Here is a 26,510-nt window from a genome sequence, read left to right on the forward strand (position 1 = left end):
TAGCACAATTATTAATACTCAAGTCCTGTGTTCAAAGAATTAGGTGATTTTTTGACAGTTTCATTAAATTGGGTTAAGATGTGATATGGCAAAATGAAGGCCAGAACAAGTCATCCATTAAACTACAAGGTACTTTTGTTGTTAGCAATATGTCAATTTATAGCTACAATGGTGGAGAGGCATAAATTGCATTTACTCAAGTACTATACTTTAGTACTATAGTACTACACAATTTTGAGTTACTTTACTTTCCATGTTTTGCTTCTTCTCAACCTTCTTCAGCACGTAAAGCTGCTTACACCTTAATGCATCAGTAGCCTTTTTTTTTTTCCCATGCTGGATAAGGTTTTTCCGGTATTTTGTTTTTCTTTATTGTATGTGTAATTTGGTTGGACCCCAGGAAGAATAGCTACAGCTAATGGGGATCTTCATAAACTAATAACAGGCAAAAATAAGCCTTGGGCTTCAGCCTATTCCTTTTTCAGTTATTGACTGAGGAAATTTGTGTGAAATAATCTTTTGTACTCATGATGCATGTAACCAAAATAAAATGAATCATTCATTCATACATACTTGTAAATATCCATCAGTCTATAAGAAAAAAAAATCATGAATGAATCACTAAAAAAACTGCACATTTTACAAGATTTTTTTTTTTTCTGTTGAACTGCTTAAATCCCAATCCTCATAGTAACGAGAGTCCTTTGACAACCATATACAAGCAGAACCTGTGAATTTTATATAGCATATTACATATAAAACACACCAGTTCTTTAGAATATTTGACTTCAATAAAATAAGAAGAAGTATAGTACACATGCTCCCAACAGAGGAACTTCTGTATACACTCCTGTACAGTCTCTTACATCAAAAAGTTTTAGCAAATTTGAATCTTTTAAAATGCAGTGGGATAGTGTGCTGAGTTCTCAGTGGGTCTGAGGCACCGACCAAGATGAAAATAATACATCAAAGTCATATTAAATTCTGATTCATACTCTTTTTTTCCAGCTGGCACAGGGAATATCAATCTTCTCAGTGCTCTGTTGATAATACAGACCGGAGCCATGAGGGGAGGGGGGATCAAAACCCCACCTGTTCATGGACGGTGCTCAAGGTTAGTGAGAAGGAGAACACACTTTGAAATCACTCATTTCTATATTTTAAAACACAGCCTTCACTGGTGTTACATTTAGTAGATAATTTCTGTGTGTGTGACACATGAAAATGTGATTATACTTAAGACTCTCTGTAAGTTTGGCTTATACATGAGTATTGTTGTCAGCAAGACGCAGTCTGAGATGCTTTGATGATATTTTATGATCATATGAAGGGATTCTGGGACATAAGCAAAGACAAACAAAAAAGGTAATTTGAACAAATTTAAAAAAGCAAAGCATTATTTTTCTTTATTAAAAAAATCCTGTGACAGACACAACCAGCACACATCAAAGTTTTCTGCAAATACAATTTGGGTACTTAGTTAATTGATACTTTGAACATTACAGCGCCACAATGGCAAACGGCTGGAGAGAAGTACATCAAAGAAGTGTGTGGTTGCTTGGAAAGCTTCTATTCTGTGCAAGCATAGGAGAAATTGGATTAGGATTTATGTCATGGCTGTTTTGATATTCGTCTATTTCACATATGAAAAGTACGTGAGAGCGACTCAATTTAGACTGCCTGAGTGATAGCAAGATTGATTTAATTAAATACAGAAATGGACTCTGGTGGAAGGGTGCATATCACTGCTCTACTCGTTTTCCTAATTGACTAAGCTCAGGAGCCCGGCCACAAATGGTCCGGTGACGCAGGTACATCACTCCGTCAGACCTCACAAAGAGCGCCGTGTCATGCCCCAACAAACGGCCTCAGGGCCCGACCACTTAATACATTGCCCAAGAGGAAATCAGTAATTGGCATAATTTTTCATGAGCTAAACCGTAAAGGTGAAATAAATGACACTGTTCAATAATGCATTATATGCATCTATAATTGACTATGATTTTTTTTCCCTATAGGATATCTTAAGAGAGAGGAGAAGCAGGAAAAAAGCTGTTTCATTTAATCATCGGTGGGGATAACACATGACTCTGGGTCATACTGTAACAAGCAACTAAATACATTAATTTTTCTACTTATCTGTTTTAGGATGTATATAAAAAATACACACAATAAAATAGTTCCTAGATTAAACTGCTTTCAACAAGGTCTGTGGATTATCTTGAGTTACTGGGTAATAAATTCTGGAAAGAGACATTGCTGTTGAGTTTTTCAAACGTACTTTTTTGGCGCTTTTAGCGCCATAAGCCAAGTGCCATCTAGTTCCATAATATTCAAAGGACAGCAGACATCTCTACAGACAATATTTCAAACAGTCTGCAACTCACACTAAAACGATCTAGAATGACAAATTGCACTACAGAGGAAAACATGTATTTTTGATTTGGGGTGAACTGTCCCTTTAAAGAGCAGGGCAGCATGACTCTCATGCATTCTGAGTATTTGAACCAGCAAATCTCAACAAGGCTGTCTGTAGTCTTTAAACAACAGACAACTGTACATTTGACATGATTGTTTTTGGTTTTGGTTTTGGTTGAGAACAGTGCTCATGACATACCTGCAAAGGCTTCGATTAACCTTCTGGGGTTTCTTAAGACATTTCAACAGCTATTCATTTGTTTGACTGATTGAAGATGTTGACAACATTCATGCCAATCTTAATTCAAACCTTAGGCTTTAAATCATTTTAAAAAGAAAGATTACTGAAACCTAAGAAGACTTATTTATGTCATTTGTACCAGGATAAGGCAGAATAGATCAGTTTCCTGTTTTTCTACGCTAAGAGACAAACTATGATTTGGGGAGAAAAAACAAAATTCTCTTGACCTTTGTTTTATTTTAATTTTTACAATATTTACTCACTACTGATTTATTATTTAAAATGTGATTTGAGAAAGCAACCGCATTAACGTTCCCACAGAGTTACTGTATACAATAAGACAAACAACACCTTTGGCTCAGCATCATCACAGTACGGTAATCCTTCACACAATAGAGCTGATCAGTTGACAGGGTGTAACCAACCATGACAGTGTGCTTTCAGAGCCACTGGGGCGCTTCATTTAAGTAAACGTGCAATCAATGCCGATGGGAGCGAACAGCAGGTAAAGATGAATTCAATAACTGGTTGTTTGCTGAATCACAAGAAGGAGGATGGTGCCTCAAAGATCACATTTTCAATCTTGTATTCTGAGGTTTTAGGGAAGCCGCTACGCGGACACCAGATCGTGTAAAAGTCACACAGCGTTGGTGAGATTTTCACTGTCTCATGAACCTGCAGTGTTAAGTGAATAGTCCCAATGCCACATGGGAAACTGGTGACAACCTATTAACTTTCACTCCATACTTACATATTCTGTCTTTCATATAGGCGGCTGGCTTTTGTCATGAGCACTCCCTGACATGGGAGGAAGAGAGAACAGCAGAGAGCAAACAAGAAGAGGCAAAGAGAGAATCAGAGAGTGGGATTGATTCAGCTTCCCATATTTCAGAGGGCACTCGCGTTGCATCTGTTGAGCGAGCAGAGCCATTGTCTGAGTTGTCATCGCCGCCGCAGTAGGGGGACTCGGCACCGCATGGCAGCATGGCACCGGGTGCTTCACAGTGACAATGTGACAGCGGGAACCCTGGGTAATTAAAGCAACTCTCTGCTCTGTGCCCTCAGGGCAAGTCTGCCTGGGATGTGGAGATCATACCTGGCTCGCTCACATTCAAAAGTCACAGTAGCCACAGCAATTTTCCACCTTAACAAATTTCTGTTCTCACTCTGTGGATTTATGAATAGCAGCATTGGTTCGATGTGAAGCATGTCATCAAGCTGGGATCACAGCAGCTAAAAATAGGACTTTGACCTGTGCATGACCCAAATAGGGAATATGGTGTATTTTCTTTTCCATTTAATTGAAATAGTTGGAAATCCTCTTTTTGAAAAAAGCATATTTAGCCATCCACCAAAGGCCATTAACCTGAAAATAAAATAGCTAGAAATTCTGAGACAGACAGACAACAGCCCTTCAGGGCCAGGCAGTCCAGTATGAGTAAGCATTCCCACTGATCTGATCTGCCCAGAGGCAATACACCATGCACGGAAGTTAAATGACTGTCTTCCAATTTGCTCTCATGAATATTAAGCAGTGCTGTGACAGTAGAAAGGGTTGCCTGTGTGCAAGCTGCTGATCCACACCGACAGATCTGTCCTCTGATGTCTAGGAGGGGCGGGCAACGCTAAAACGAGGCCCCCACAGCAGATGAGCCTCCTCCTCCCCGGTCTATTTTCACATCTTAAATGGGCCAGAGTGGCTGCCTGTCTCATCAAGGGGAAGCCAGAGACCCTGGACTGTTTCTCACTTTAGTAAAACTGAGCGATAAAGACAGTGATGTCTAAATTATGCTGCCGCTGATGATGATGAGTGCATGAGAGAGGATCTGATGAGGGATTATACTGTAGCAAACTATAGCAGCTCCCTCTGCTGCTGATGATGATGAATAAAAACTTTCACTAGCAAAAATCTAATATTGCTATGTGATATTACCAGTGCACTGGGAAGTGTAGGGAAACCCACTTCTGTAATAAAGTGAATAAAAACAATAGATTACATTCAAAGTGTCACATGGATTCACTGTGTGTTTACTAGTTTGTGAAGCATGAAACTCCCACTGATCAGCCTTTGCAATTAGGAGGAACTTATTACACATTATTTAATATTTCAACACCTGCAATCTTACCTATTAATTAAAATAATTTTCTAATTTTACCAAGAACTAGATAGAAGCACTGTGGTGTTGCCTCTCCTAAACCTAATTAACAAGAATGGAAAATGTATTTATAGAAAGCTAATGCTAATCCTTTTGACAAACAGTACGAATACATTTATAAATATTTTTACGGTTGATTTATTCTTTTGAGGTGCATCATTGGCTCTGGAATTCAGTCTGATGTATGGATGTAACCACAAGCACAACATTGTTTGTATATGTATCATAATAAACTATTATACACTATTTTTGAAATGCCTTATTACATAATTAAATTGACCACAATGTTTGTAGTCAAATCAAAGACTGAAACCCCCTAAACTCTGGATGCCCCTTCTCAGTTTCCTCTACGGAACTTCAAAGACAGAAATATACGACAGCCTCACATATATTTCCTGCATCTGCTTGTTCCCGCACCTCATTGAAGTTTTTATATCATATTTACATCCAGACAAATCAAATAGAGTGTTTTTTGTACATCTTGCTGCATCTGACCCTAGGTAAAGGAAAAATTTGTCTGAAGAATTTAAAAAAAATAAGGTTAAGTGGGGAAGTAAATAATCAGACAACAAAGACATATTTCCACAAATAATTCAACTAGCAAATTACAATAACAAAGAACCATCATAAAGTCTGCACTTGAAATGCAGCAAAATCACATTTCAAAAAGTTCTACCAGGTGTTAATGAGTTACATGCTTCATGAACTAGGGTCACGGCTGTGATTTAATTTGGGATGCACAATATTATCGACACATCATTAGTATTTGGAAATAGAAGCTTTAAATGAAATATTGGCATCAGAAATAAACATTTTTGCCGGTAAAACAGAGCACCAAGATGACATGAAAAACGAAACCATGCGGGCAAAAAATACTCTAAATTGTTTAAATTTGCCCTGGTCATCAGCAATGTCATCAGTGGAGCATCAGCCAAGCCTGTTGAAATGGGATGGATTTAACGCTTTTCTTTGAAATGTTACATAAAATAAATACGGCATGTTTTATGGGTAACCTAAGTGTACATTTTGAAAAGCATGGTATTTTATTTCTGTACTTGCAAGTTGGCCATCACGATAAGAGCAGGCATAGTAATATGTTAATTCCATTAAATAAAAGATTTGATGTTCTCTGCGATTAAGTGGAGAAAAAAAATGTGGGTATCTCAGTATCAGCTACCACTATATTTTGAAAGACAGGAATAGTCGAGGGCTGCTGCTCCAGTTTTCCTGTCAACAATGGACATCAGAAACTTTTATGCTTTAAGATTCTTTTTGTAATTTACCATTATACTTAAACATGTCTGATTGAGACTTAAGTGGATATAATCGAATCGCTTTCAAACTAATCTAATGGTCAGCATACACGGCCTCTCATCATAACATGATTAAGCAGCAGCATTCTCGTTGTGCAGATGCCTGCTGGCACAAGCCTTACCTCAGTTAAACAAGTAGAAATGGCACATACCGGACAACCAACCTTATTATGTCACCAAACATTACGGTTAAGGGCCTTCTGAACATGACCGCTGTCCACCTGCATGCCAGCTAAGGCAACACGATGATGTCCATGGAGGTTTCAGTGAACACAAGCTGCGACATGAGTAGTGTTGAAGAGAATGACCTGACACTGACGGCCTTTGGCCCTACAGGATCTTATGTTAGTTGTGGATTCTGTTAGCTAGCTGTGGCAGACATGTCCTTTGTAAAATGGTGCTAAAAATAGGTTTTTCACTTTAAAAGTCATACCAAGCACAGATTTTCATCTGAAAAATCTGCATGGATATATTTATGAGAAATTATTTTGTGGGTTCTTATGAATAATTGCACAGCCCTATGGAACATTTGGGTGGGGGAAAATATTTGGATAGATATTTGACCAATGAAATCCTTTGTTCTGACTGATGTCATAAGTACAGGTCGCAGCGAGCTTGCTGCCAAAATAGGGGCATGTATTAGCTTGGTTTCTTGACACCCAGTATTGTACAACAAACGCTGTGATGACTTGCTAACAACCAAATAAAGGACAATATATGGCTTGAGATCACCCAGCAACTGGGATATGATGAAGATGTACGTAGCTGAAATGCATTTGTTAACTTTATATGTTGGTCATGGAACAGGGCTAGACAAAACAGCTAGCTATTTGGGATCCGATTAGTTTATGTTTCGCATTGTTAACATTAGCCTCTCAGAAATTCTGTCTGGATAGTTTTGTTTTTTTTTTTTCTGTGGAGTGGAGTGGCACTATTTGCAACAAAACTTATTGGGCCTTTTTTGCACCATTTGCACCAGACCCTGTGTGCATAGTTTCACCAATTTTCCATATTCCTGCACTGCATTTTTGCATTGCAATGATGATGAACAACTGTAAATCCCACCTTTGTAGTATGAATTATTAAGAGTCATCCCAATTTGTCACTGTGACCAGTTGCATGCATACAGGCCAAAGTGTTGGTAAAGATTCTCAGCCTCCAGATCAAGGAAATGCTAAGTGCTATATTGTAAGCAATTAAACTGCCTTGAGTTTCTTAAGGATGTTTCAGCTCTCATAGGAGAGAGACTTTTTCAATTCTGACAGGCCATATTCAACACCTCACTCCACCAAACGAAAATTCATCTAAAACTAAATATTTTTAGAGGGTTTAAAAAGTAAAATAAATCACTTCAATATATGGTGAAGGAGAGAATGACTTTAAAAGTGGTAGCTGTTAGATTTGAGGGAAATGTCGTCGTTCCCAGGATTATGTCCGGTGCCAACAATATTTTCAAAGCAAATGCTTCATTCACAAATTGCACAAAGACAATCAAGGTAATTAATAAAATACATATTTGAGGAGTTTGACACGAGAGCTTTGGGTTAACATCCTGATTGTTTAGGTTTAGGCAGCAAAAGCACTTTGGTTAAGATAAGGGAAAAATCATCGTTTTGGTTAAATGCTAATAGTCCTTTTTCCCTAACATTAACTGAGTGTCTTAACAACCGCCAATCAAGCTTTATTCTTGTCAAGCAGATGTTGTATTGCAAAAGTGGATATTGACTTTAAAAAAGAAATACATTAGTGAATATGTGGAGATACGTTCAGTATCAACATTTTGGGACTTGGCATTGGACTGAAATTACAGTTCAGGTGGTATTTGCTGTCATTTGCAGGGTTGCTATTTGATATCACTGTGACTTTTTAGGATCGTTTTCCAGTAATTTCTCTGTTTTACACCGAATACTGAAGCTTGTGCTTTGGTTTGTTGTTTACATTGTATGTTTCCAAAAAATGTTTCTTGTATCCCATTTTTGTTTGTAATAAGCCTTTTGTTTTCATTGTGCTACCAATACAAGTCCTCCTATTATTACATTCAATTGTTTTTTTCTACCCGTTTTACAGCATTTTTGGGACTTAACTTTGAAAAATGCTTTACAAATAAGCTGCACTTACTTCTAATGTTGTACAGGTAATGTCATTATAAGGCCATGGCAGCCCTTTGAAGATATACGGCCGCCCCTGTTTTGTCCAGAAGACGTCTGTGACCAGCAGCTGGTGGAGTGTGTTAATGTTGATGTCACAGCAGCTGGCTGCTCTCATCCTGTTAGCTCTGCCTGCCATTATCAGCCCCCCTCCCCTCTCCTCCTCATCCTCCTCCTTTAAAGCTGCTGCTACTGCTGCTGTGTGCCATGCTCATTTTAATACTCCAGACTCATTTGACCGTCTTTATGGACTTATCATATTAAACATTTATCGCAGCCATTTCCCTAAACCAAGCATGTTTATTCAACACTTAGGGGACCACAGCACGGCTCCTTTCAGCACACACACCCTCCCCTCCCCACCCCCGCCACGTGCGCGCACACGCGCGCACACACACACACACACACACACACACACACACACACACACACACACACACACACACACACACACACACACACACACACACACACACACACTTATTTTCTCCTCTTCCTTATTTCTCTCCTCCTCTCCACCTCAGCCCCCTGGCTTGCTTTATTACAACCCTCCTTCTCTATGTGCCACTGCCTGAATAAAAAGGTATTTTTGTACAATTTCCTCCCTCTCCTCTGCGGTCATCCTTTCCCCCCAGCAGCGGGGACACTGGGGGGCTTGTGCTGTGTGAAGTCAGGCAGTCGAGCAGACACAAATGTATTCGGAGCATTTAGTACTTTGGATGAATCGAGTTTTAATTTAATCATCTGATCAAACACTAATTAGCATAATCACTTGTGGGGATGGATGGTCTAGATAGAGAGACACAGAGCAACACATAATAGACTTCATCCTGGCAACAGTCTACGGGGACACTTAGCAACATGCAAACAGCTACATGCTTCTAGGGACCCATGCAGGGCTCTGTCCAAATTACCTGCCTTTGTACGAACAATACATCTAATTCTCTCGTTTCCTTCAACAGCCACTGCAAAATGATCTATTCATTGCTAGGCTACCCCACAATAAAATGCACTGCTGCCAGGCCCTGTGCCCTCTTATTTGATCTCGGACAAGATGGCTTACTGCAGCATCACACCGTGGTCTGAGCAGAAGAGGTCTGGGAATTCTAGGAATACCACAAAGTGCTAAGATTATTGACAATGCACTCAGTCTCACACTGGGCCGGGGGATCGATGAGTGGCTAGAAGGACATAAATCAGACTTCTGTGGCTCCAGTCCATGTCACACCCTAACCCACCCACCCAGCTCCCCAATTAAACACACACACAGGCGCACATATACAAGAAAGCACACTCTGCAAACCCTGCCCACAGATGTAGGTGCTTCTACGTAAACACCCGCAAATACACAATAAAGCGCCCACTTTACACACCTCACCCACACCTTAGCTCAACTCCAACAAGATGACAGCACTTTAAAAATGGCCAGCTAAAAATAACCGCCACTAACTTGGTCTTAAATCTTAGCATCTGTGCCAGGTTTAAAAATAAAGAGCAGTGTCGAGAAACCAAGCTGGACCCATTTGTCTTTCTGTCACTCTGTCTATCCAGTGTTGCCTCCTCTGTTATCCCTTAGCCTACTTTAATATTCAGATTGTGGAGCATCAGAAATGTTGTGAAATATCTCCTGGAAATGCAGCCGTGAATAATTTGATTGGGAAGTGAAATAAACAGCAAAGATGCAATGGCTGGGGAACTGCAGAGAGGTCAAGAAGACACGCAGTGTGAATTTTTTTTTTTTTACAAGAGAAGTCCATGAAATATGAGAGGAAAAAAGAGAAAGAGACAGAGCAGTAGACATGTTAGCGTTGTGAGCCACAATACAACAGACACATGCATCATGCCTGGGCAAGAGTCGCAGGGATCAATTCAGCCTTGGGCCTCGGAGTGTGTTGAGTTCAAAGCCTGGCCGTGGCATGTGGAGGACTGGATTAAGGGGCAGTATTTATGAGGTCCAGCGTGAATGTTTGTCTTGGTGGGTGATGGATAGCAAACTCATCAAACCTCCGCCACCTGTCCTCCACAATGAACAAAAGCTCTGGTGGGGAGCTCAACCCAAGGACTGTGGGCCTAGTGCGCAGTGTACAACACACACACAAACACACACACATACACACACACACACACACACACAGAACAGAGGTAACACTGCATGGACTGCAGAGTCTTGTGTGCATGTACTAACTCTGGTTTAGGTTAGAAAAAGCTTGTGGTTTCGTATCAGTGTTACTGCAATAAAGTAAACATGCCCTGTCAACATGCAGCTAACGTCCTAATAGCGCTAAAAAAGGCAACAGTGTTAAATGAGCTAAAGGTGTTAAGCGGGGCATAATGAGCATGTGGCATCTGAAACAACGCAGTTCCAATATCAGCATAAACCGCTGTATGAGCACAGTACAGAGCAGCGCCGTTAAACTAGCTGGTAGGATACACACACACACACACACACACACACACACACACACACACACACACACACACACACAAACATACACAAAGTCTTACATGCATGAGCTACCAGACCAGCTACCACAACAAACCACAGGGAAGCTCGAATTACAACCATAGAAATGAAATAATGGTTGCATAGCCTCTGTGACATCATTGGTTTGTGGACTGCCATTTCAAGCTTCAAGCACTTCAGCCATCTCCATATTTTAGTCAAAAGTGACCATACTTGGATTGGAGGGTGGAGCTGTGGAGGAGCAAAGGGTGGAGCTGATTTATAGACTGTAGCAATCCCTGAAGTCTGTCACTCAACTGCCCTTAAATATGCGTAATTTGGGGGATTAATAAAATGTAAATGGTTGGGTGATATATAGAATCATCCCCCATCCAGGTGTCATGAATGTTAAAATTAGCTATGGAGACATGAAAATGTTTTTTCTTCCAGTCTGTAAATATGTTTATTAGTGATGTAAAATTGGGCATTTTACCATAGATGTCTACAGGTATTGGCTCCTTCTGGAGCCAGCCTCTCTGTGAGTGGATATTGTTGGAAAACATGAGATACAATGTGAGCGAATAAATTGCATGTATACTGATTACCAACATTTTGTGATTTAGTGGATATGTTAATTATCAATATATCCCCATGTTGATGAAAAAAATTCTATTGCTGCATGTTTAAAGGATTTTACTATACAGCAAATAAACAAAATAAATTAAATGACTTCAACTACATCGTGAATCCATCACGACAATGCCACAAAAGACTGTAAGAATAACTTGGGTAGTTATAAAGCTCCTATATTTTGTGTATGTTGATCATATTGCTGGAGGTTTGTTCATAGATTCACGTTCAGACAGGGCTCTGATGATTTGGCCTCTTTGGAGCTCTGTGACTTACGTGATATGATGAATTATACCATGAAACGATTTGTATTTGTCAAACCATCAGAGGTCCTACCATACAATTTAGGTGGGCGCCATCTCTTAAATATCTTTGGATGTATACACTGTCTCAATAAAATAAATAAATACCATGATTCAGCAACATAATCACCCTGTGAACATTGTATTTAACTCAGATTAAGTGGAATTATCAGTAAGTGGTTGGGTTGAGCAAGTACATCCCTATCTGTATCTGTTCAAGCAACTAAATTATCTGTATCTGTATCTGTACACATAATGGGCGGGATTTAGATAGAAAGTGGGTGTGGTTTAAAGTTGAAATTGATGGGACTTTACCAGAAGTTATTTTATGCCTGAAAATGACGTGGGTTTATCAGTTGAAGGGGTTTATCAGTTTTTCAAGTTGAAGAAAACTATATACAGAATGATCTCAGAGTGGATCATTTCTGATCACAAGAGTAAAATAACACAGCTACCGAAATGAGGATTTTCCCTCATCACTAGTACAGATATTGATGCATTTTACAAGTAAAAAGTACATTATCTGTACCAGATACTCGTTTCATCCGAGTATTTCGCTAAAACCAAGTAACTTGTGTTTTTCAATCTAATGATACTAAAGCTTTGTCATTTTTTTGTATCATAAATACAGACCATATGGGACAAAATGTTAACATTGTTACAGTTGTAACAAAACAAGAAGACTATTTACCACAAAATAATTCCATATAATGGATCAAGCAAGCTTTGCATGCAGGGTAAGTGTGTTGTTCTTATTTAAATGGATCACGCTGCTAATCTTGAAATCACAACCTTGACTTTTGGGTCAAGGAAAGAGTTGAGGGACTGTTAGTCGTGGGTCAAGTTGTCTTGTGTCTTAACAAGGTGTTTTCTTAACCTCCGCACTCTTTTTCCTAAAATCTTTAAAAGTAACTCATAACAAAAGTACGCCTGCAGAGGAGAGAGGGAGTGCCTTTTTCTTGACTTAGTCAGTTTTAAACTGTCAAATAAACCTTTTACAGCAGCTCCTCTGCTACAGTACCTGTGCAAAGCAGCACAGTAATATAACATGTCACTTTGACAGGTGCTGAGTGAATTAAAAACATCCTCTCTACTGAGAACCCTGTCTGAGAGGGAAACCCCCGCCAGATGTACTACAACCTCACTTTGCACGCATGATCAAACACCTACATCTGGGTGCTGAGGGCTTTTCTGCTCTTCCCTGCAGATGCTAAATGATATCGTTAACATTTTAATGCAAGAGACATTTACACGCGGGCTTGCGCAATTACACCTCTGATTCAGTGGAATCCAGACAGACACAGTGTGATTGGTAATTAGATTTTACATTGGGTGAAACGCAGCACACACACACACACACAGACACACAGACACACCAGTCGCCAAAGCTCGCTCCTAATTAGAGAGCTAGACAGGCTCGAGGAGGTACGGTACAGTACGGTACATTATACAGCTGGGATGTATGAACTAGGGGATATCTATTATGATCACACATCAGGGTATCCATTACCAAACATTAGCAGCCCTTTCAACTGGAATCACACACTGAGTTCAGAATGTAACCCAACAAACGCTCTTAAAACTCACACAAGTGAGCAAGAGTTAAGTGGGCTTGTAAACTTAATTTAGCCTATTAGATATTCATATCAGAGTAAGACTGCACAAGATGATCTATCACTTAACTGTACGCTACGTGTTTTCATGGGGTAATTTAATTTCATGAGCTGTGATACTGCTTCTGCAACCAAACCCTAATTGGTAATTAGTAAACAGACTAATGGCTGTGAGCGCAGTGTACGCCTGGTCGGATTTCACACCGCTGCTTCACGGAGCCCGTGAACGGCCACTGTGACCACAGGAAGGCCGCTGATCTTTGGACATCTTTACACGGGCTTGAGAATCACCTCACAGCTCCGACAAATGGGGCTCTCATCAGCGCGCAGCCTTCATTGCCTTCATGTAGATTTATTGCCATGCACAAACCCCGTTCCCCCGTTATACTCGCAGCCAAGTTCAATCTATCTATCCACTCCGGTCCCTGTAGCATTTTCATCCAGTGTTTCAGGTTGCTAATAATGTGGGGTCATGTAAAATTGGCAGGCTAACTGATGTTGGCAGCTATTTACTGTACTGTACTGGGCTAGATGCTTTGGAAGAGCTTCCTTATTTCAAAGTGGATCTGCCTTTACCCCAAGAAATGTCACAGCTAATTGAGATCACAATTTGATTGCGTGATCCCCTGACCTCCGCGTAAATGTTCATTTATTGAAGACGTACCAGATAAGCCCTTTTAAGTCGCGATCATCAGGTTAAGCCGCGTGTATGTCCACAAATCATGGCAGTCTTCGTGGGGACTGTGCGAGAAACCTTGTCTCCTTATGTCTTTGCAATGAGAATTTGAATAGGCCAGTTTAGCTTGCTGTGGTTTTGCCTAGAGGCAGCTTTCAGGGAGAGATATTTAATATGTTTCCTCTCCTGTACTGATGACTGAATTTATAGATTCTACTTTGATAGGCACAGGGAATAGCAAAGCATGAAATCTTGAAGAGAATGCAAGAAATAAATGCGCCTGCAGGCTGCTGAGCAAGTCAGATTTCACTCTTTAAAGTTTGTCTTGTGATTATTTGTAGTAAAATTTGCAATTATTTTGTATGATGACAATTAAAATTTGACATTATGTGAGCATTTTGCAGGTGTATATCTATTTTTCCAATCGGTTGCTGAGTCCATGAAGCTGACATACAGTGAAATGACCACAAAGCAATGTGGAAAATTACCCTGGCTGCCATGTGGTCACTTATCACCTACGGTATGGACACACTGATGTAACAGGATGTGATTAGCTCCTAATCAAGTATTTCTGGGTCAACTCAGTTTACAACAAGAGCAAGACTCCCAATTCCATGTCCAAAATCTCTCCCTGTGTAGTCCACTATTTCCTCGGTCTGCCATTTTGTAGTGGTGTCCGATTTCTCTTAGCATTATTGTACCAAACATAGTGAACACAATGATCCTGCCAAATAGCAAACAAGTACCATATACTCTGAATGATGTGAATAGCGTTTGATATTGAGTTTTTTTGCCACCCGACTGCAACACACCATATAGTTTTCTACCCCCATGAGTGAACGTTTTCGGACGCAGCCCCTGACACCCATTAAGGAGGTTACCATAGAGACAGGCCAGTGAGCATGTGATAGGCCCAACTCTGAAACAGCAAGAATTGTCTGGAATCCAATCGCTGTGCTGGTTTCTATCTACAAGGTCATTCATTCACTCTGACAACGCCTGCTCAGCCGACAAACGCCTCATTTTCATGATAATCAACAAAACATCCAACCGCAGAGGACGAAGTCATATAGCTGCGCTCCCGTACAGTGATGGAGAGAAATCAAATGACGACGCAAACAGCAAGTGATGAAGACCCCATGATTGCAGCGCGAATGACGAACACAAAAAGTGTAATGTCTGCACTCAACGCCGTCTTACTGCTTAATCCCTATCAGTTGTTTTGCCACAGGCCTCCTCAATAATCCCTTATGCAATAAACAGACACAATCTTGCATGGCAGTTGATCTAATGTCAGAGTCAGATGATTATGATTAATGAGGATTCCTTATTGTTCCTTTATGAGTTTCAGCACAAGCTGGGCTGAGGGAGATACCATTTTATATGGAGTCGGTGTCAATAAACGGTACCGACTGAGGGTTGCCTCAGCACTGAAAAAGCGACGACACAGAAACAAAAATCCATTTCGAAGCCTTATTTTATCATCCCAGCCAGAAGGGAAAATCAATTTTGGGGACACACCGTACTATATCAGAAGCCCATTGATGTGGTTAAATGTATTCATACCTGTAAATCCCCAAATTTTTCCTTCGTGAATTCAGTTTTTCTTGACCCTTTAAACCAAATGCAGCCAACCGCGGGCTTGATTTTTGTTTCACTACGTGAACAATCCCCATCTTGTCACCCTGATGTGTTTTCTCACAGACATGTTTCCATTTTCTGTCCTTCTCCCTCTCCTTCTTCGACTCTCCCTTTTTTTCCTCCCCATGTTTTCGTACACACCCAGTCAGCCATAATCCCTCCCTGTAGAAGGGGGCTCTGGCCAATAAGTGAATGCAATAAACTGTATCAATTTTCTGCTATTGATTATAGATACACTATATGAGCACACAAATATGCGTGCATGGTGTCAGCCGCATGCATGTGTGCACTGGTGCACACATGCACTCGCGCAGATACACATGTGTGCAAGAAAACACAGACAAGACGCACAATCAAATCTGGGTGTTTGAATACAGCATTTGAATGGAGAGTGGGACTTTTGGCTATTTGAATGGAAAATTTATTTCACATTTTTTTGCGTGTTTGTTTTTTGCATTTCCTGAAAAATGCGACCCCTGTGGAATGCCTCTCATTAACATCACACTTTTTATTCTTTTTTTTTGTTTGTTTTAATTACTAACATGAAAGAAATGTGCTAATGATGCCAATTTTCTCTACAAACAAAATTTTAACGGTAAATAAAATAAAGCTGTGTTCAAATTTGTGACAAAATTTGATGTAAAGATGTTGGAAACATTCTCACAGAGAAATCTGACAATTGCATATTCTACAACAAATATGTTCAAAATGAAAATACGGATTACTGATACTTAAATATGCGTATAAAATGATCATTTTAATGCATTATATTCATTTAGGCCACTTTAAACTGGAAAAATATGATCACTGTGGGGGAGGGGGATGGGGTTAAACCAAATGTCTATTATATCAAATACGTCACTTATTACTAAGGGCCACAGTGGAGCAAGGTTGTGACAGAATAAGTATCATTAGGCGTCAAAGAAAAACAGAAACAGATTTAATTCAATGGATGCAAATTGAAAATAATTAAAACTTGAACCTATTAAAATTAAATCCAGTCAATGTATAAAATGCAGGCCCAAACAAACATAATTTACCCGTTTTATTTCACCTGGCTCAGAATGAGTATGTGGAGGCCAGAGATGTGTTTGTAGGAGAGCTTGAAGGATTTAAAACGCAATTCATGCCTCGCCCGTCTCTCTCCCTCTATCAAGGGTGTCAGCCTTTTGACAACCATATAAAATCCATTTCATGTGGGTCACAGGTGACCTCCATCCTCCCTCTCCAGTCACTTAGCTGCCTACCGGTGATTTGCCTTCTGCAATAGGTAATGAGCACTAATAAAAAAATAAATAAATAAAATAAAAAATAAAAAAAGATGAGCCAGTAAAACTTACCATTCAAGATGCTCTGGAAAAAGATAAAAGCCAATATCCACATGCCCTGCTCCGTTCAATCCCCCCCAAGCTATGCTTTCTCTTCTTCCTCCGACCGGTGCCTCCCTGGGTTTCTCTTCTGTACGCTTGGGGTAAGGTTAAACATTTGCCACTGTCTTGATGCAAACCGGTCCAAGTCTCTACTTTTAATATCTCCTTCCTACTTTTTCGTTACACTCTGATTTCTTTTTTTCCCGAGCCCTCTCTTTGCGCTTGGAACATAAATGCGCCTCTGTGATTGTCTTGGGGAGAGCTGTGCTCAGACTCTCCTCCGCTGCTCCGCGTCTTGCTGCTTCTCCCTGTTATTCAAAGGGATGCTGAAGGGGTGAAGCCCAGGTGTGTGGTGCTGAGTCAGAGCCGGGTACGAGCGGATCCAGAAACGAAAATTAATGCAAAACATAAAAACAACCACAAAAAAACTGGCTAAACTATTTCTTTAAAAAATAATAATAAGAGCTCCGGTTTCCTAAATAAAAGACTGACCGGCGGATCATCCTTAAGGGAGAAAAAAATAAAATGTTATAAAATTAAAATAACTAAAAGAGCAAAGAAGCAAACAGGGGGGAGAGGGTGGTAGAATAAGAATGAAAAACAGGTTTTCTCTGAGACTCCAAAGTCAGATCATCTTCATCGCCTCTGAGCGTCCAGCAAGAGGCGAGCAAGCGCATCTTCCCCGCTGCCGCTCTCTAATCGCACCACACTGACTCTCTGAGCATTACACAGAATAACCCTCTCCCTGCCCCTGCAGACGCTTTAATTCCTCATTGCCTTAAAGGAGCAGAGGCGGTTACCGGTCGCTCCTGAGGGCAAGGTACTACTGGAGGTGAGAGTATGAGAGCACACGGTGAGTGGGGCATTTGCATTAAGGAAATGAGCTGCACCTGACGCACCGAGGCACCTAGGATAACATTTTTACGCACGGAGATGTACCGGCTCAAACAGAAAGCGCTGTCTGCTGGTGTGCAGGTGCTCTCAGCACACAGCTCTATATAAAACAACTGGCTTGAGTAAAACCAACGGGGTATTTCTCCTATGGATAAGAACAGAGGAGAGTTCCCTGTAGGGATGTGAATTCTACAAGGACAATCCAATGACGCGTGTTTTGTGTTCGTTGAAGTGCGTAAACGAGGCTTTTATGTTTAATTTAAAACACACTTTTAAATTGATTGAAGTGGTTTAACAATATTGTGGACAGGAGAAATAAAAAGCAACATTCTGTCAGTGGTTGCAGAAAATACAGGGTTAAACTAAAGCATCCCCCACCCCAAAGGCGCACACACACATACACACTCCATACCGCCTCCCTCAACCCCCTAATCCACCACCACCACCACCCCTCCATTTTAATGCCTGCCTTGAAGTCAAGGGTGTAGCTGTAGTAGGCACAGGAAGCCTGTGGGCCTGTCCACATGCAGAGCCCAGTTACACTGAATGTGATATAACCAGCAGGGCAGTCTGCATCTCATTCTCTATTCCACACAACAGAATATACTGAAAGTGAAATCCTGTTTATTTACCCCGAGACACTAATTTTCTGCTCTTATATCTGGACTGAGGACAGGATCTTTATATTTTGAATGTATACAAAGGGAGAAAAAAAAGGAAAAAAAACAATGCATGGTGTTGATCACATACTCAGTCTGCCCTCTTTTTATTCCTGGTGTTATCAATGCTCGGCTCAGGTATAAGTCTGGGTTTACTGTAGTTACATATGTGCGTGCCTAAAACAGCTAATTAGTTGTGGGTTTGGGAAAGATGGAGGCTTGACTCTACCCTCTCTTGGTGTTTTGATCAGCCCATTTTTTTCTGCCTTTTTGTTTGTATCTGTCCACTCGCCTGCCTGTCTCTCTCACAGTGTTCACTCCAGTGCAGCAGACAAACACTGCTCTACATTTGTTCACGTCTACACCAGAACACACTGTCCTAGCTTGCCTTACAATTGCATCTCTATCTCTATCTTTCTCTTTATGTTTATTTTCAACACTTGTTTGTGTTCAGCAATAGCCCAAATTAAATTGTTCTTTCTCCACAGATGCCCTCTTTTTGAACTACTGTTACACCAAAATGTATGTTTAATTGAGTAAGAGGATCATTTTACTTACTTTTTTCTCCCCCCCTTAAGCCGTAAGATAAACCCCAAACAAGTTGAAGTCTCTGCAGCGCTGAGGAGAAAACATGGGTGAATCAGGGCAGTGGGTCAGAGATCCTGCCTGTCATTTAGAGTGGATTAGGAGCGCTGTGCTTGTGTTTCAGCTTGGGATTCTTGGCATGGATGGGCAAGTAAGTTCATTAGCAGCAGACTGTGAGATATGATCATTTAAGAGGGAGGATGCTACACCAGGCTGCAAATTTGTTTTTCCTCACAAGATGCTCACTCTGCTTCTCAGCTCTGCCCTGTTGCAGTTGTATTTGGGTATATACTGCACATTTACATCAAGTGGGCTTCATCTTTTACTGGAACTTAACTATTTTAGAGAGGAGAGTTAATGTAAAGCATGGCAACTCTGAATTTTAATTTAATTTCTCTGTAAAGTCCAACTTGTGAGTGTATGACGCCAAAGAAAAAGCCTATGTATGCCCAACAGATAATTAACCACACCAGTAATGCAGTAGTACTGCAGTGATAGTTTCCTTGGTTCAGCCCTTAGCAATGTTAAATGGTAGAAGTTTTTTGTCACTGAAGGTGACATTAACCGCCAGCAAAGACAAACAAAACCCAAAGAGGGAGGGTAAAAGATCTGACTGTGGGCTCAAGGGATTGGGAGAGGGGATCCGTGGAATTAGAGGGTGCCATCTGACATTTTAGGGGAAATGAGGCATTGGTGTAATCTAGCTCAGCAAACAGGATTTCATGAGAAGCCAAAATTAAAAATTTGGAAAAAGAAACGAAATGAGTGGAGAAATGCAAATCAAAAGGTTATTTTTGTTTGCGTGGGATGTGGAAACTAATGCCACCACATATGGAACAATCAAGCCCGGAAAAGAGGAGCGGTGGCTCTTCTCACCCCTGCATATAGGCCAGGGTAACACTGGCAGGGGGACATTGTGTGTACAGTATCTACACACTCATATCACTGTACACACACTCCATACATAGGAGTTGCCCAGTATAAGCACAGTTTCACAATGTGTGTTTGACAGCAAACACAGAGTAACATCAACAACGACCAAATGACCTTACAACGACCAAATGACAGCAGGTGTGTATGTTAACTTCTCAAATTACTGATACTATAGGTTGAGAAAAAAGTATATACATGTGCCTTGATAAGTACAGTGCTATATGTAAGACTCATATTTGCTCCCTATACATCATCTAATATTTGGTTAGTGAGGGTTGATTTCCCTTACAACTTAAAAACTGTCATAAAAAATAATTGTCTCCTTCTCTATTTTCCCAAATATCAAACTCTATGAGGGAAGCTTTTAAGAACACACGTGAGGTGCAATCTAATCCCAGACACATAACTAATCAGATAAAACCAGCCTGTCGCAAGAGTAAAATGTTACCACAGATATACTACATTTGTATGTTTCAAATGTATTATATCAACATTTCTAAAGTGACATAGTTCAGATTACTTGTGTATGAGCTGAGTTTTTAGCAATGAGGTGGAGGGGATGGTGGATAGCGTGACAACATAGGTGACGACTGTCAAGCAGCAGACCACCGTCAGAGACCAGTGACAAATACCAGCTGTGTTTGTGGTGACCAAACTGGGATTTTCAAACCAAAACACAAAGTTTTCCTGATCCTAACCAAGCCAATCTAACCCAAACCTAACCTAACGGTAACCACAGCCTTGTCATGACAAAAACTGAAAACTTTAATGTAAAGAAATGTAAAGTTTTACATTTCTGCTCCATATGACATGTAAAGATTTAACATATAAAACATACAAATGTAACGTATCAGTGTTTTGCATTAATGTACAATGCCAACATTTATTTTGGCGATTGGGTTGCAAGAACAGAAAGACACACAGTTTTAGCACTGTAGCACAATACATCACTGTAATTTTGAGAGTTTCAGTTGCTAAGATCACATTTAGCTGACCGTGGTGAAACACACAGATCAAATATTTCTGTTGGTGGTGCACAGGGACTTCCATCTTTATGGAAAACAGGTGTTAGTGTTTTTCACTTACACCCAGCAGACAGCTGTATCACTGAACAGGCTACTTGTGATGTGAAAGACAATACCTTGATTTTCACTCTAAACACAAGAGCCCTGACCTTGTGACCAGTGGGCCGAGGTATTTAGTGGTACACTTCTAACAGATTATATTCAGGCATGTAGGCATATGTTTGTAACTGGAAAACCAATATTAACATCCTTATAGGGATAATGTAAATTATTTTTACTAATTTGCTGAATTACAAGTCTGCAAATGCTTTGTAATTGGTAAATTATGATATTCTTTTATTTGGAGTGTGGAAGAACGCTTACACTATGGTTGGATGATATGGAGAATGAAATTTATTGTGACAATATTATTGGGTTGACTATTGGCGCTTTCAAAAAACATTTACACAGTAAGATTTTTAATAAATAATCACCAATGATGTCAATGTAATGACTAAGTGGGTAAGCCAAATAATTGAACAGCTAGAACAGCCTGGTAAAATCAGAAAATTACACACAATTTACTGTAATAGAGCCTTTAAAACAAGAAGATACAACACCTATGATATCACAAAATCCAAAATCTGAGAAAACATCTAGTCTCATAACAAAATGTTGATATAATATCAAAATCTTACCAAACCTTAACTTACAGTAAAACTGCGGTATATGAAACATTGATCGAATTTGTTAGCTTGCACTTGCGCCATGTAACGATACATGCAGGATTTTCCTCTAAAAAAGTGCGTTTGCATGCACAGTTAAGTGGAGCTACGGATATATCTCGATAATACTATTTAATTGGACTACTGTCCTTGTCCCAGTATACAAGGGGATTAGATTTATTGACAGAAGTATGTCCGACTCCGCCACAGTAAGTGGCGATATGCCCCCTTTCAGCTAGTATCTATTGGGCATTCTTTCGGTTGAGGTATTACGTCACATACCAAACAAGTTAGAAAGCTGCAAGCTGCAACGGGTTGCATATCGAGTGGTGAAAATATGGATAGTTTTTCGGCACTGTACATTTCGTACATAATCTGCTACTTTTTGTTGATAGCTTATCTTGTTTTTTACCCTCCTTCTTCCTTTTTTTCCCCATCTTTATTCTATGAATTTATGCTGTTCAACCTCCGGATTAAAACCCAGCTCAAGGATTATGGAGCAAGCACAGAACACCTAGACCAGTTCAGGTCCAGTTGAGACATATACATGAAAGAGTAAATCAACCCCAAACAGGTGTTTTAGACGGACTTTGAAAAATTCATCTTAGCACAATATAAGTCTGACAAACATGTTTACATGCAATTTTTAGACAATAATTCATTCTTTTTCTCTCATCATTTAAATGTACTCATACAAACTGTACTCATAGACTCATACAAGAGTGATTCCTCTCATCACATATGACCCACTAGAAGTGTGTGGCAGTGTATTTATCAGCAGAGACCCTATTCTTTCCTTGTATTTTCCTATTTTATTGTTCCTTGATTGTGATGTTTCTGGGAGTGTACCCCCAGTGCACGCAGGTGAGGTCAGCATTTCTAAAAAGGTAGCTACCAGGTGCCAGACTGTAAGCAGCACACATCTAAGAGGAAGCTACAAAAATCAGGGACACAGTGCCTTAAAAAAAAAACCAAAACGCTAATATAGAGAGGTGAAACACCAGGTGGACAAAGCTAGTTCCAAAACCAGAGTGAATATGGGGTTGGCTTTCACTTTTACTGGCATCGTGTTTACTGGTAACAGACTTTACCTTACCTTTAATCACTTCGGTAAATATTACAGAAACGTGATTTAAGGCAAATTATCATTTGTTTCTAAACAAATATTACAAAGAAGAGACACTGTGCTGAAAACCATCTTAATTAAAGCGTGCTTTGTCATCATGGTTTGATAATTCTTAAATAGATAAAAATTTGATATATTACATGATACAGGCATATATAGCCCAAGTTAAAAAAAATACAGTTTGTCCACAGCCATGTTTTGGATATGAGTGGAGTAGATTTTTGGTAGGGTTTGAGTTTACTGTCTGGATAAGGGGGAGGGTGCAGTTCATTTTAGCCCCCCAGCATGATGCCTAAACAGTAGTAAGTGAATGTGACAATGAGGCCCCTGGGCTGCTGCAGACAGTTTTGGCCTTGCTGTGTGGGCATGCATGTGTGTCTGTCTGTCTGTGGGTGTGTTTACATGTGCCACCATGTCTGTGTGTGGATACAAGGAAGGACGTGCAGCGCACATGAGACGATTCATGAACACTGCTCACCCCGGGTCATGACTCCTCTGACTATTACACTCACACTGGCATGAGATCTGTGCTCGGTGCTCTTTATTTTACTGCCAACTTCATCATGAACCATAAAATAAGACATTAATCAGAGTAGGGGTAGCAGTTATATCAACTGAAGTTGCAGTATTTTAATTTATCCCACACAGCAATGTAAGAACTACAGCATAATCTGTAAAAGTATTCTGTGTAATGGCTGTTGATATCTGTTGATGAACTCACTTAAAGATATGCTATGCAGAATTAAAAAAAAAAACAATGTAGAGACTTATACAAAAGTTATCCCTCTCAGTCATCACTTATGACCCACTATAAGTGTGTGTACTTCTCTGCAGTGACCCTGCCCTCTGCATATATTTTCAAATTTTCTTTTTATTTTGGTTTGTTCTGGATATTTATGGGCTGCAATCTTTGGTTAGTAGCGTGCAGTACCCAACCAATAAAATTTCACAGGTGAGGTCGGGACTAAATAAAAAGGTGACGTTCAACATGACTCTACAAAAACTGTAAACAAAGCACAAAGAAAACACAAATATAGCTTTGAAGCTCATATAGAGCTCCTTTACCAACAAGAAACTTTTGTAGTGTATGCTTTTGTTGTCAGTGTACTTCTGGGGACGTTTTGATCCCCAGACTTTGCTGCAGATTGAGTGCTCTTAACTTTTACTCTACTCTTTGGTACAGGCTGTAGCGGATGTGTTGATGCAATGCAGCGGCACGGAGGAGGCAACACTCTTGCGGTTGTTCTTAGTCCAACAATTTACTCAACAATTGTGCTACAGCAGCTACAGGGGTTTCTAGGGAACTACTTTCTGTGTTTACTTTCAGTCTGACTCAAAAATAACTGCTGAGATGATTCTTGTTACATGTTTGAAAAGCTGCAGCAGGCTTGAGCTCATCGCCTCCATCTGCATTACTCTTAGTATTTAAATCTCAAATAAAAAGTATAATGTAATGATGACCAATAGTGATGAGGCATAAACATGTAAGAACACAATCCAATTTGACAAAGACTGTTAAACTCCTGCTTAGGTAACATCAAAGAAAATGCCTCACATGCTGTCACCATCCAACTTCACCTCATCCTTTATCATGTGCTGTCCTCTACCAAGCTCACGCATTGAGATCAGATAGGTAACAACACACACTGCGCTTCACTGGTCGTACTAATTAATCAAATCAGAAATTCTTTATTGATCCCGGGGGCAAATTGTGGTTCAGTCAGTAACAGTCTCTCTGATGCCAGCATTATTGCGAGTAGAAATAAGTACAAGCACAAGTATATAAAAAGAAATATAAAAATAGAAATACAGTAATAGTGAACAATTAGCACAGTATGTAAATATTTAAAAACAAGTATGTATAGTATGCTGAGTACGTGTAAGTGTGTAAAAATGTAAATTTTATAAATACAGTACTTGGCAATTAGCACTCAAATGTTAATACTTAAATTAAAATATGGATAATGTGCTTAGTGTGTAAAATATTTTTCAAACTATATATAAAACTAATTACATCATATGCTATATCAAATCATCTGCTTCTTTTGATTTATTGACACATATCCCAGCACTACAGTGGTCAGGTGTGTACGTCATTAATATATACTGCAAAATATTAACAATAATGAGAAGATAAAGTCAATTTTTCTCAGCTACGTCTCTTCTTTATGCACCGAACGTGTTCATATACACACACAGAGTGCCCCGGCCCCTCCCTGTCCCTCTGGCCGACCCTGTCCCTGGCGTGTGTGCAGACAGGCTGGGTAATCCCTCAGGATGGGGCCTCTTGTTTTGACAACTCCTGTGAAGCCCAGTGTCTCTTACAACAAAACACAGACTGGCCTATCATCAGCAAAATGTCAGCCCTCGGCTCACTCCTTCGTCACCCAAAGGAGGATCAGGTTGCCTTTACACTATGCGACCCATTAACTCAGAATAGAAATGTTCTCAGCACCGGTATAATGATCCCCTTTGTTTGCAAAGACAATGACATTGATAAGAGACGAGCCGCGCTCGTGGCTCCTGATAGAAGTGTGTATAAAGTTACATGTTGCCAGGGCAGGAGCGTTGTGGCTCCTAAACAGAGTTCAGGGCGGTGTACTCTTACGCTTTACAGGTCCCAGTGGGATGAAAAGACACCTGCAGGTCAATCAGCATCAGGACACATGCACACTCTTTAAATTAGGATGGCTATAACGGGGTTTATGAAGTGAACATGTCGAGGGGACTTCTGATGAAATACTAAGCAGATGTGTTTGTGTGGAGGTCAGTGAAAAGAGTAAAGGAGTAAGCGCCTGAGGTTTGATTACCTTCTTAGGAGGACCACCCACATCAAACATGAACTATGGTTGATGGTGTGCATAAAAGACTTCAGTATTAATTGCTTTATATTTGAGTTCATTCATACAATCCCAAACTGCAATAAAGAATTTTCCAGGATAAAATATGATAAATCTAACTTCTACATCCATCCATGAAAAAGTTTGTGGAAACCATGTTCACTTGTTTTCTTGCCAAGTTTGACGAGAAGATTGATACTTCTCAGCTAGTTAGCTTAGCTTAGCACAAGTTAGCAGGAAACTGTTTTCAGTCTGCAAAACTGAGCACAAGTGGTGCAGCAGAACATCATGTGCATTGAAAGTGAAATTTTCATTCTGCTGGATCTAAAAGTATGCATTCACTCGCAGCATCTGCCCCTCTCATTAACCGTTTTGATCAGCTCTGAACCGATCGGCAGATCAATTATCAACCCTGTGTGTCACAAGCTGCTGCTGAGGAAAAAAGGAACTCATTGAGAGCTTTGCCTGCATTGTGTTCATGGACCCACAAAAACGTCAGAATTTAAAGAGGGCACACAGAATGAGCTCCCGTGACTCTGTCTCTGACAACGTGGAAACGTCTGCAGCACTCAAATGTAAAGGCTGCTGTTGAAGAAGAGAGCAAGAAAAGCTGAACATAACGGTTCTTCATTAAAACTTTCATAGTGGCTGTCGGCTGCCAGTGTAAGGCACGTGCCATTTTCTACTTGCTTGTACTTTCTCTTGGTCTTGAAATATGTTGATTTATCTGATTATCTGTGTTTGGAAGGAGGCTGAATAGGAAGTGATAGGGTTGGGTTTCCTTCAGACTTATG

The 26,510-nt window shown here is 40.1% G+C and overlaps 1 protein-coding gene across 6 annotated transcripts in view; it reads right to left on the reverse strand.

Annotated features, from left to right (window-relative positions):
• The window catches only part of dscamb (Down syndrome cell adhesion molecule b), a 156,430-nt gene that overhangs the window by 120,394 nt on the left and 9,526 nt on the right, over window positions 1-26,510 (reverse strand). For 2 of the 6 annotated variants that reach the window (XM_088078766.1, XM_088078767.1), the window contains exon 1: window positions 16,921-17,686. The exons of 2 other annotated variants lie outside the window; for them this stretch is intronic. In XM_088078766.1, the coding sequence (XP_087934892.1) occupies window positions 16,921-16,963 (43 nt within the window). In that variant the 5' untranslated portion in view covers window positions 16,964-17,686. Of the gene's footprint in view, window positions 1-16,920; window positions 17,688-26,510 lie in introns of those variants that run through there. 2 more of the 6 variants (XM_088078765.1, XM_042486543.2) reach the window with 2 other exon arrangements.

This window comes from Plectropomus leopardus, chromosome 6 (genome assembly GCF_026936395.1).
Source record: "Plectropomus leopardus strain MGB_pleo_1.0 chromosome 6, ASM2693639v1, whole genome shotgun sequence".
In the NCBI taxonomy this organism is placed as follows: Eukaryota; Metazoa; Chordata; class Actinopteri; order Perciformes; family Serranidae; genus Plectropomus; species Plectropomus leopardus.